The following is a 13,259-nucleotide window of genomic DNA, read 5'->3' on the forward strand; positions in this document are numbered from 1 at the left end:
GGGCCCGGCCCCCCTAATGCCCAGGGGCCGGAGTGTTCACATACGGCCGGCCAAATCATTTTGCGTGCAATGGAAATGTGTGTCGATTGCATTTTTTAACTATTGGCAGAGTTTGACTTTTGTGGAAAGGGGCCAAAACATGTTGATGGCCCGAAGTGCAGTGTAAGCAGTAAAATTAACTTACTATGTGAGAGCAGAAGTATTTGCACCCCTTGTGATTTTGCAAGTTCACCCACTTAGAAAATAGGTAGAGGTCTGAAATTTCAATCATAGATGTATTTCCACTTATAGAGACATAATCTTAAAAAAAATCCTGTACTCACATTGTATGATTTTTCAATAATTTATTGTAATATACTGGAGTTCATAAGTATTTGTAGCCCTGAGAAAATCAGTGCTACTATGTAGTGCAGAAGTCTTTGTTTGCAATTCCAGAGGTCAGATGCTTTCTGTAGTTCTTCACCAGCTTTTCACATATGGAAATAGGGATTTTGGACCATTTCCCACACAAATCTTCTTCAGATCTGTTAGGTTTCTGGACTGTCGTTGAGAAACACGAAGTTTCAGCTCCATCCAAAGATTTTCTAGTGGATTGAGGTCTGGAGACTGGCTAGGCCACTCCAGAACCTTGATATGCTTTTTACGCAGCCACTCTTTGGTCAGCTTGGCTATGTGCTTCGGATCAGTCATTATCATTTGACACAAAAGTATTGGCACCCTTTGAAAAATCATGTGATGCTTCTCTAATTTGTGTAATTAACAGCAACTGTTACTTACCTGTGGTACATAACAGGTGGTGGCAATAATTAAATCACACGTTCAGCCAGTTAAAATTGATTAAAGTTGACTCAACCTCTGCCCTGTGTCCTTGTGTGTATCACATTGAGCATGGAGAAAAGAAATAAGACCAAAGAACTGTCTGAGGACTTGAGAAGCAAAATTGTGAGGAAGCATGGTCAATCTCAAGGCTACGGGTCCATCTCCAAGGACCTGAATGTTCCTGTTTCTACCGTGCGCAGCGTCGTCAATAAGTGTAAAGCCCATGGAACTGTGGCTAACCTCCCTAGATGTGGACCGAAAAGAAAATTGATGACAGATTTCAACGACAGATTGTGCGGATGGTGGATAAAGAACCTCGACTAACATCCAAACAGGTTCAAGCTGTCCTGTAGTCCGAAGGTACAGCAGTGTCAACCCGCACTATTCGTCGGCATCTGCTATCCATCGGCGCCTGAATGAAAAGGGACTCTATGGTAGGATACCCAGCAAGACCCAACTTCTGACTCAGAGTCATAAAAAAAGCCAGGCTGGAGTTTGCCAAAACTTACCTGAGAAAGCCAAAAACGTTTTGGAAGAATGTTCTCTGGTCAGATGAGACAAACGTAGAGCTTTTTGGGAAAAAGCATCAACATAGGGTTCACAGGAAAAAAATGAGGCTGATAATTATTAAATGGTTATTAACTATTTGCTTTTACCGTTGAAGGCTCATAATAAAGTATTGAATGCTTTAACAGTATGTTCCATGATTGACTGCAGTAAAGAGTCATTTTTGTGATTGATAACTATAGACATATTTAGCTCTTGATAGAACTGCCTTGTCATCTGTAATCTAATAACCTCCCGGCTCGATTATTGCAACTCACTGCTCTATGGTCTCCCCAACAAGTCCCTCCAGAACTCAGCGGCACGCATCATCAGTCGAACCCCCGCAACACACCACATCACCCCCATCCTCCGTCAACTTCACTGGCTTCCCGTCAAACAAAGAATCAATTACAAGATCCTCATCATCACCTTCAAAACACTCCATGGCTGGGCCCCTCCCTACCTCTGCGATCTTCTCCGTCTAAACAATCCAACCCGTTCACTTCGCTCTACCACTATTCTTCCCCTTTCCGTCCCCCGTGTCCGCCTCTCCACCTTTGATTCAAAATCTTTTAGTCAGTGTGCCCACCAGCTCTGGAACTCCCTACCCCCTGATCGTCGCAGCATATCTACCCTATCACTTTTCAAATCCAGACTGAAAACAAACCTGTTCACTCTTTCTTGCCCACCATAACCCCTAGCTCTGTTAAATTTTTACTTCTTTTTATTGTGCTTTTAATCTTTGATCCTTTTAATACCTTTTTATCGTACTGTGATTCCATGTCTCTTGTGAAGAGTCTTTGTGTGGTTTGAAAAGCGCTCTAGACATAAAATGTATCATCATTATTATTATTGTCATTCTGATTGGTTTAAACCACAGACATTGAGAAACTAAACTGTCTGGGACATTTAAGAAATCATATTGTTGCATTTTATTACTTGCTAAATGCTATTGCTTTATGAAACCTATTTGATGGAATAATTATTAGGATATTATATAATTGCTGTAATCAATAGCTGCTTGCAATGAAGAAATGCTTTTGCTTAGAGCTGCTCACAATGAAGAAATGCTTTTGCTCATTGTGCTCACAAAGAAGGAATGTTTTTCTTGAATAAGTCTTGAAGACTCTTGCCTTCCCAAGTGCAGAGACAACAACAGAGACAGTTTTGCTTTGCTGGAATGTGCTGACACCCATGTATTAATCCGACCTACATGCATACACATAGCCAAATTAATAGAGGTGTCGCCTGCTTTGCTCCCCATCCAGTTAAGGTTGACACCTCTCTTGTTGCTAGGGCCATCCCAAATAAAAAGATACGTAAAGAAGGATTTTTTTTTTTTTTTTAGAACAATGGCGGAAGCCATAGTTTCCCCTCCATCTCCTTGCAAGCTTTTCAACTAAATTGAGTGTCTTCTCTTCTTATTTGGGCTAATATTATAAATGTCTACCAAAGGATTCGTATTTGAACTTGACAGAGGCCTTCAACGAAAAGCGCATGGTCCCCACAGTCAAACATCGCGGAGGTTCCCTGATGTTTTGGGGTTGCTTTGCCACCTCTGGCACTGGACTGCTTGACCGTGTGCATGGCATTATGAAGTCTGAAGACTAACAACAAATTTTGTTGCATAATGTAGGGCCTAGTGTGAGAAAGCTGGGTCTCCCTCAGAGGTCATGGGTCTTCAAGCAGGACAACGACCCTTTACACTCTTCAAAATGGTTTGAGAGAAAGAACTGGAGACTTCTAAAGTGGCCAGCAACGAGTCCAGACCTGAATCCCATAGACCACCAATGGAGAGATCTGAAAATGGCAGTTTGGAGAAGGCACCCTTCAAATCTCAGAGACCTGGAGCAGTTGGCCAAAAAAGAATGGTCAAAAATTCCAGCAGAGCATTGTAAGAATCTCACTGATGGATAACGAAAGCGGTTGTTCGCAGTTATTTCGTCTAAAGGTTGTGCTACCAAGTATTAGGGTGAGGGTGCCAATACTTTTGTCTGGCCCATTTTTGGAGTTTTGTGTAAAATGATAATGATTGAATTTTTTTCCCCCATTCCCTTTTGTGTGCTTTTCATTGCAAGCAAAATAAATGAAGATATTACTACCAAAGCATTTGTAATTGCAATCATTATCTGAGAGAAATTGAGCATTATCTGACAGAATTGCAGGGGTGCCAATACTTTTGGCCAGCAGTGAATACTGATTCATGGCATGAGTATATCGATAACCTTTGAGATAAAAAGTATCACGATATTTTGTCGCACTCCTAATCGCTATGTGATTAAAATGCAATTAATCAAGAAGTGTACAAATGTTATACACCCTCATAATTGGAATATTTTGTAATACTGCTGCATTGAAACAAATAATTTCTGAGGATGATGATGAATAAAACGAGGTCAGTCCTACGGCATGTCATAGCTTGCTGTTAATCAAAGACAGAAGAAAATAGAGCAGGGTAACATGTACACTTTGCATGAGCAGCTGAATATATGTGTTACCGTAATTTCCCGAATATAACGCGCACTTTTTTCCCCCAAAATCAACTTGTAAACGCATGGTGCGCATTATAAACGGGTACATGGATGGAGACAGAAATATATATGTATTACATATATATATAAACCGATTTTTTTTCATTGACACGGCCACGTTGTGTTGAAGAAACGTATGCGGCGACCCGTTGCCGACCATTACGGTACGTGACGTCACCATTTTGTTTCGGTAACACTTCACACTAATCGGCCGAATGATTTCGTCTGTGTTAAATTCTGCTTTTTTCACTCTTCATAAAGCACAGAATTTAGTTTCTTGAACTCATTTGAGTCGACGTTTATTGCAGCTCCACAATTCGGAGCATAACAAATGTAAGGACACACACTTCCTGTGTCCGTCAACTATATCGGTCCCTCGGGAAACTCAAACCCAAATAACAATAGTTCAGTAGTTTTACCGTATCAATCCATGGAAGAAACATTTATTCATCATGAGGAAACGAGCAAGTTATACAGCAGCCTTTAAAAGAAAAGTCACATCCGTTTTGTTTTCTCCTAGATTCTGGTAAGTTGGAGAAGTTGTCAAATCATATTATTACCGTAAATATTGTCAGTTTACGGTAATGTTTTGAACTACCAATGTGCTATGCTTGTGCTGTGTTTCACCAGTCAGTAAAATGACATCTCTGTATCTGTACACGAGCTCTGTTTTCTTGTATTCTTCTATTTATTGGTGCTAAAATTAGGGTGCGCATTATAAACGGGTACAATAATTTTCCCCAAATTTTACAAGTAAATTTGGGGTGCGCATTATACACGGGTGCGCCTTATATTTGGGAAATTACGGTATATATAACACATCTTCCCATGTAAAAATCAGACAAAAACAACTTGTGCATTCAATTTGTATTTGAAAGGAAAATACACGAGTAGTGAAAAACAGCACATCGTTTCTCAGAAAAAAAAAACTGAAAAACCCCCCAAAAAATTTGGGGTGGGGGTGCTTGCTGACACGTGACAAGTATGCTACAAATAAAAACACTAATTTGTGTTGGAAAAAAAACTTCCCATTTGTATTTTTATGATAAAAAATTGAAATGACCTTACATTTATTTTGGGTTTGCAGTCATGTTGGCCAATGAGACACCATCTTCAACATAATTCCTTTTCACCAAATAATCCAGGATAGTTTCCCCGGATTTTGTAAATGTCGAACTGCGAATGTACCGTCAATCTGTAAAGGTGGTTAACATTTTACCACCAGGATGGGAGAAATTTGCGTTAAAAAAAATTAATGAAAAGATTTCATTTTGGGACAATAGCAAGATGTAGTGGGCCAGATCTAACTTGAGTGTGGCAAGGGTGCTCAATAACAAGGCTTCTAATGAAGCTGCTGAGAGGATCAATTTAATTTAATCAACCACCATCAGGCGCTCACAAGATTAAATTCTGTCAGTTCATTAGAAAAACTCCCTCCACCCCACCCAAAGAAGAAAGAAGCACATTAATGAGAAAATGAGAGCCTCATACAATCAGCAACCGGAGATGTCTTTGCCTTTGTTGCGTCTCTGGAAGCGGGTATCTGCCGGGTCAAAACCCTGCTCGAAAGCTCCGAAAAGTGCCCATTTAGGGGTCGGCGCCATGTAGTCCAACGAAGAGAAGACGCTGAGGCCCCCGCTCTCCTGGTGGGCTCGAGCTAGGTCTTGGAATCGCTCATAGTCGATCCATGTATGCCAATCACCATCCACCTTGAACTAGAAACAAAAAAAAGTTAACTTTTGGAATACTGTCATTTCCGCACAAGACTGCACCTGAGCCAGACCGCCCAGATTTCACAAAATCATAGACTCCACGATCAGTTGACGAGACAGATCCTACAGACATTGCGCCATGGCTTCCCGTAGGGGGCTGGGTTAGGCAGAGCGTCTTGGCAGCGTTCACTTCGATAAACTCAAACACACGCTGCCTTCTAACGCCGGATTTAGGTGGAAATAGGATGAAAGTTTTAGTGCATACAAGCAGGCCGGAGTGTCTCAAGTGTGATTTGGTCGAGGATTCAAGGTAATTATTATATAAAATAGCACCATTCATGCACTTTGAAACGTTGTGGGGAAAAAAATGAATGGAAACAATTAGCGTAACTTTAGCTTGAAATATTTACCGTATTGGCCGAATATAAGACGGCCCTGATTATAAGACGACCCCCATTTTTCAAGACTCAACTTTGAAAAAAGACTTTTTGAACACCAAATTAATTTTTATACAGAAAATAATTACAGTACATCCTAAACAAATGATTAGAACAATGTATTTGAGAGTAAAAGCATGTTATTTTGCCTCATTCAAATCAAAATGTCTGAACATTTAAATATGTTAAGTAAAGTGCAATCACATTCGTAAATGAATGGCTTCTGGTTTTTGAAATGTAAATAAACCAATCTATTGTGATAAAACAACAAAATTGCAATAACTGAATTAACCATCAAAGTGAAGTCTAACTGTAGCTGTAGTCTTAAAACAAATCTGAATTAGGAAAAACATTGCAATAAAATAATGCAAACTGGTTAAACTAAAAAGAGTAGCTGAGATCTATCATTATCATGACCGAACATCGCTTCAATGATATCTGGCGCCATCTAGCGTCGTGAATGGGGAGAGTAGCTGAGATCTGTCATGACAGAACATCGCTTCAATGATATTTGGCGCCATCTAGCGTCGTGAATGGGTATAATGTCTAGACCGCGAATATAAGACGACCCCCTCTTTTTCAGTGTTATTTCAATGAAAAAAAAAAAAAACACCGTCTTATATTCGGGCCAATACAGTACATACAATGAATGATAACTGCCCGTTTTTTGCGTTTAACCAAGAATCTAGACTGTTTTATGTTGATATCTATGGAAATTCTAGGATTTACGCATTCATTTACAAGAATTTTCAAATAATAAAGCCCTTGTTTTGTGATGGCCGCCAAGTTGGAGTTTGTATCCATACACAGCAGCGTAACTTTACATTCAAATGGTCAGAATTTTTTCAGCCAACTGACTTGTTTAAGCAAAAAAACGAGTAATTTAGACATTTTGCATCCACACAAAAAAATTCGGCTAGGTTTTATTTTATGGAACATTTTAATTTACAAACGAGGGCCAGATAGCCGGCAAGATGTGCTGAGACAATAGTGACATCAGAATTCAACCTAAAGTTGGGATTGTACATAGAAAAATGTTTGTTTTTGATGAGTAGAATTAAGATGATTCTGCATGCTTTTCTCAAGTATTAAGTTTCTGATGTGAAAATTGAGTGATTTATTAGCTGTTGAAAATTTATGTCAAAATTGCAGTAAATAAAAAAAAAAATTAAGTTGCTACTATGGGCAAAAACATATGGTATGTTAAATATTGCTATTGATCCTGAAAATATTGATGATAAGATCTACATTTGCTGATTTTTCTGGATCCAGCGTAAAATTTGAGAATTTTATAGCATTTTAAGTTTTGTTATATTATATAAAAAATAATCTGCATTTTATTAGGGAAAGACTTCAAAATTTCTGATGCCACTGCTCATGAAGATTCATATATGCCTAAGGGAGGTGTCTGTTTTGGTTTTAGGTTGCTAGCTGCTTTGGTTTTGAAAATATTTGAATTTGAAGTTTTTGAAAATAGGCCCCCCCGTCAACCGATAGTAAAGTCGATGACAAAATTTAACCCTTTAGCGGGTGCTCATTTATGTCTCTGGCTGTCATTGACAGCGTTAGATGTTCAACCCATTTTAACTGGGAGGGTTAGCAGCGCCATCAATGACACTAAAAGATGAGCATTCACAGCCAGTCCACCCAATTTGAATGAATTGGACTGGTGCTGCAACGATTAATCGATTAACTCAAGTATTTAAAAGAGAAAAAAAAGCTTCGAATCAAATTCTGCTGCTGTAATGGTTTGTTTTGAAAGTGTTTGCATTTAGTTTTATTGATATGAGTGGATAAACAATCCTCTAGTGGTAACAGTGAATATACCATAGCTCGTATAACATGGCTGAATCCAGCTGCTCCCTGTTAAGACCAATGTAAGGTATGTGTTTGTTTGAGATCATCACCTACAGTAGCTAGTTGGTAGACTTTGAACGCACCTCAAAGAGCAATGCCATCATAATGCGCCGGACCACTACGCAAACTGGTGTGATTGAAAATGTACATTTTATTTTTAACGAGAACATGTGTTAATAATGTATGAAGCCGGAAAAATCTATAAATATGCCAATATTAAAGCAGAAGGGTTCAAACAGAGAGGAAAAAGTTGCGGATTACTGTCTGAAAATTACGGTACATGTTGTGAAACTTTCAAGGTTGCGCTGTATTTTGGTAAGATTTCAGACTTCCTTCTCTTCTGGACGTGCGCCCTCCTTATCAATCACCACTCTCACAGTCTAGCCACCATCCATCTTGTTAAGGAGCCCCCTGGGGGCTGATACACAGACCTGTTATGTGTGTACGCTGACTGAGCAAAGCAGGTAAGCGAGTGACCTTCCGTTTCTCCCACAATGCACTAATACCAGATTCAGAGGCACTAAAGGTGCTTAAAGGCTAACAGGACAAACATTCCACATATCCTATAATGTGATCTGTATTCATGAGTCGAACGCTTTTGACTTGGTGGGAGGTTTCAAACAAGTGTGACAGAAGTCGTACGAAACTTCAGAGGTACAAAAATCAATTTACTGATTGATTTTTGGTGGAGATTCCAGCCGATGGTGTGGGACAGAATACTAATTGAGTTTGGCATGCAAATTCTATGAGGGAGATGAAATGGAGCAAATTCATCTTTAAAGTGTAAAGGACAAAGGAGATAACACGAGAGAAGACATAATATAGCTTGAAAGAATTGCAATACATAGGACAGAAAATAATATTTCAAACCTTTACAAGATGGAAAGAATAGGTGTCATGGAAAAAAAATACATTATTATTGAGTAAGCTTTAGTTTTTGTTGTTGGCAAGCTCTTGTGTTCTCATCATTTGCCTGCGTCTTTGTTTTATATATAATTTAATAAATAAGTTGGCAGGTCAAGTGTTTAAGTCGTGCAGTCAGGTGAAATATCTCAGTCATATGATCTCCGACACACTGAAAGACAATGAAGACATATTTCGTCAATCTCATTCTCTATATATCCAAGTCCCTACTTGAAAAAATTTGAAAGGCCTGTAATTGTCAACATGGGTAAACCTCAACCATGATAGACAGAATGTGGGGAAAAAAACAGAAAATCACATTGTTTGATTTTTAAAGAATTTATTTGTAGATCATGGTGAAAAATAAGTATTTGATCAATACCAAAAGTTCCATCTTAATACTTTGTTATGTACCCTTTGTTGGCAATAACGGAGGCCAAACGTTTTCTGTAACTCTTCACTCGGTGTAAAGAAATAACTGTGGGAGCAATTATTAGAAAATGGAGGACATACAAGACCACTGATAATCTCCCTCGATCTGGGGCTCCATGCAAGATCTCACCCCGTGGCGTCAAAATGATGACAAGAACGGTGCGCAAAAATCCCAGAACCACACGGGGGGGACCTAGTGAATGACCTACAGAGAGCTAGGACCACAGTTACAACGGCTACTATCATTAACACAATGCGCCGCCAGGGACTCAAATTCTGCACTGCCAGACGTGTCCCCCTGTTGATGAAAGTATATTTTTCCAGGCCCGTCTGCTGTTCACTAGAGAGCATTTGGATGATCCAGAAGAAGACTGGGAGAATGTGTTATGGTCAGATGAAACCAAAATAGAACTTTTTGGTAGAAAACACAGGTTCTCGTGTTTGGAGGAGAAAGAATACTGAATTGCATCCGAAGTACACCTGCCGCACTGTGAAGCATGGGTGTCGAAACATCATGCTTTGGGGCCGTTTTTCTGCAAAGGGACCAGGACAACTAATCTGTATAAAGGAAAGAATGAATGGGGCCATGTATCGAGAGATTTTAGGTGAAAATCTCCTTCCATCAGCAAGGGCATCGAAGATGAGACGTGGCTGGGTCTTTCAGCATGACAATGATCCCAAACACACAGCCAGGGAAACAAAGGAGTGGCTTCGGAAGAAACATTTCAAGGTCCTGGAGTGGCCTAGCCAGTCTCCAGATCTCAACCCCATAGACAATCTGTTGATGGAGTTGAAAGTCCGTGTTGCCCAACGACAGCCCCAAAACATAACTGCTCTAGAGGAGATCTGCATGGAGGAAAGGGCCAAAATACCAGCAACAAAATACCGCATTGATCATGAAGAAAAGAGAGAAGACCAAAGAACTGTCTGAGGACTTCAGAAGCCAGATTGTGAGGAAGCATGGGCAATCTCAAGGTGACAAGTCCATCTCCAAAGACCTGAATGTTCCTGTGTCTACCGTACGCAGTGTCACCAATAAGGGTAAAGCCTATGGTACTGTGGCGAACCTCCCTAGATGTAGACGGAAAAGAAAAATTGACGAGAGATTTCAATGAAAGATTGTGCGGATGCTGGATAAAGAACGTCGACTGACATCCAAACAAGTTCAAACTGTCCGAAGGTACAACAGTGTCACCCGTACTGTCCTCCGGCGTCTGAATGAAAAGGGACTCTATGGTAAGATACCCAGGAAGACCCTACCTACTTACCCTACTACTGATCAAGAGACATTAAAAACATTTTGGAAGAAAGGTCTCTGGTCAGATGAGACAAAAGTAGATATTTTTGGGAAAAGGCATCAACATAGAGTTTACATGAAAAAAAAAACAAGGCCTTCAAAGAAAAGAACACTGTCCCCTGCAGTCAAACATGGCGGAGGTTTCCTGATGTTTTGGGGTTGCTTTGCTATCTCTGACACTGGACTGCTTGACCGTGTGCGTGGCATTATGAAGTCTGAAGACTACCAACAAATTTTGAAGCATAATGTAGGGCTCAGTGTGAGAAAGCTTGGTCTCCCTCAGAGGTCATGGGTCTTCCAGCAGGATAATGACCCAGAACACACTTCAAGAGGCACTGGAAAATGTTTTGAGAGACAACACTGGAGATGTCTAAAGTGGCCAGCAATGAGTCCAGACCTGAATCCCATAGAACACCTGTGGAGAGATCTGAAAATTGCAGTTTGGAGGAGGTACCCTCCAAATCTCAGAGACCTGGAGCAGTTGGCCAAAAAAGGAATGGTCTGAAATTCCAGCAGAGCATTGTAAGAATGTCATTGATGGATACCGGAAGCGGTTGTTCGCAGTTATTTCGTCTAAAGGTTGTGCTACCAAGTATTAGGCTGAGAGTGCCAATACTTTTGTCCGGCCCATTTTTGGAGTTTTGTATAAAATGATAATGACTGATTTTTTTCCCCATTCCCATTTGTGTTTTTTCATTGCAAGCAAAATAAATGAAGATATTAATACCAAAGCATTTGTAATTGCTATCATTTTCTGGGAGAAATTGAGCATTATCTGACAGAATTGCAGGGGTGCCAATACTTTTGGCCAGCAGTGTAATACAGAAACTATGTTGCATTTTCGTCTCGTTGTCGTCTCGTGAGACGAAAACTCCCATTCCTCTCGTTATGTTCTAGTCTCCCAAGCCACGTTTTTAGCTTGTCATCGTAACGTCATCGACATGAAAACATAAAATTTTCGTTAATGTCATTGTTGACAAAAACAACAATGCTTTGGGTACCCTTTCCTGCAAATTCTTGTGAGGCTTTAAGAGTCATGCGAGCTATAAAGTAGATGCTGCAGCGTGGGGGTGTGTTTGTATGTCTCAAAGCTTTGAATATGCTTTCAAATGCAAATTTGGTTACGACGGGACTATTATGAATTTATTACCAGTTATGAATCAGGAAACCGAAGCGAATTCAGTTCCCCAATTTTTGTTGGGACACATTCAACCCCCCCCAAAAAAAAGGAAAAATGTTTGCTTTTCATGTGCCTTTTTTCAAAATTGAGGTGATGACAGTAACATGACAAGATAAAATAGGAAAGCACATGACACCGATGACACAAAAACATAAAAGATGACATGATAAGAAACGTCGAGACACTACAAAACAGACTGTAAAGGACAGAACAGGATAAGACATCAAGACAAATCAAGGTCAGAACAAAACAGGACAGGATAATTTTGACCCCAGCAGTTTCAAATAAAGAACACAATTACAATGCTATTCATGCAGGACACATCATCGTCACAGCTTTCCCATTATATGTAGGGTTCAGGTGTACCTAATGAAGTGCCTACTGAATTTCCACTTTGCGCTCCACATGTCACACGTAGCGCTAGTGAACATGTGGATAACGTAAAGAATATGTGGCAGACCATCCAGCTGTGGTGGTTCCGTTTCATTGGGTCCCATTCATTCATTGGAAGTGAGCTGAAAGCTCTTTTGAGTTTGTAGGGCAGAACATTGAACAACAAACAACATAAGAGCACACAACACTCGTGTCAATGCGTCTCTCTATGTGTGTGTAGGGCAGTGGCGATTGCTCTAAGACTGCAGGGGAAGATGAGCTTCCCCCAAAATGTCATAAAATAAGTGCTCAAATGTTTACTGTTGTGTGTACATGTCATTGATTAAATATGCGCTATAACGCGCTCAACTTGTGTTCAGAATTAGCTCCTATCATTGATAACAAAGGGGCTTGCTTTTCATTCATTCACGCAGTTTCACAGTCCTTTAAACAATGTGGACGCTGTGCATCTCCAGGATTGAGAGTGCATTGTTCTACTACTGCGAAACGAGACGAGTAATTGGCTAAAGGCTGGGTTTATCCAACCCATTGGTAGCTGTGCGTCTCTGGGGGTTGGAGGTGGGTGTTCTATGGGCAGTGGGCAGTGCTTTGCTGGCCCCTGCTCCTCTCCATGATGACTGGATCTGTCTGAGGCTGAATCCCTTTCGATTGACGGCGAAATTAGCGAATCAGTGATCCTGTCATATTAACATCTGCAGGAGGAATTTTTCAATTTTCATTCCGTTGTTCTGAGTTGAACCGGAGGCCTAGCGACACTTGCTTTGTTAGAAACGACTAGCAAAAAAATTTAGCTTCCATTTTTTTTTTTTAACTTCTAGCTGCTTGTGTTTGGATACTTGACTTCTGGAACTCTAGTTTCTTTCCTACTGAGCAGCGGGTGCCGCTGAGCCCCTTCGCAAAGCACTCACAGGCAGACAAACTTTGAGCTTCCCCTCATTGAAAGATCAGCATCTGTCACTGGTGTAGGGTTATGTGTGTGTGTGTATTTAGTGTAGCAACAGTGACGTGTGATATGCATGCCAGGCCACTAGTTGGCAATGTCAATGTGAAGAAATCTGACATGCACATATTTGTCGTCTCAGGTTTTTTTCTCCAAGTTGAGTGTTCTACATACAATAGGGCTACATTACAGTGGGGCAAATAAGTATTTAG

General features: G+C 40.3%; 1 protein-coding gene across 1 annotated transcript in view; it reads right to left on the reverse strand.

Moving 5' to 3' along the window:
- Positions 1 to 3,729: 3,729 nt before the first annotated feature.
- LOC130911205 (S-adenosyl-L-methionine-dependent tRNA 4-demethylwyosine synthase TYW1-like) overlaps positions 3,730 to 13,259 on the reverse strand; it is a 112,793-nt gene continuing 103,263 nt past the window's right edge. Inside the window, exon 16 of the mRNA XM_057829014.1 lies at positions 3,730 to 5,611. Within this exon, the coding sequence (XP_057684997.1) occupies positions 5,390 to 5,611 (222 nt within the window). The 3' untranslated portion in view covers positions 3,730 to 5,389. The remainder of the gene's footprint in view (positions 5,612 to 13,259) is intronic.

Source organism: Corythoichthys intestinalis, unplaced genomic scaffold (genome assembly GCF_030265065.1).
Source record: "Corythoichthys intestinalis isolate RoL2023-P3 unplaced genomic scaffold, ASM3026506v1 HiC_scaffold_23, whole genome shotgun sequence".
NCBI lineage: Eukaryota > Metazoa > Chordata > Actinopteri > Syngnathiformes > Syngnathidae > Corythoichthys > Corythoichthys intestinalis.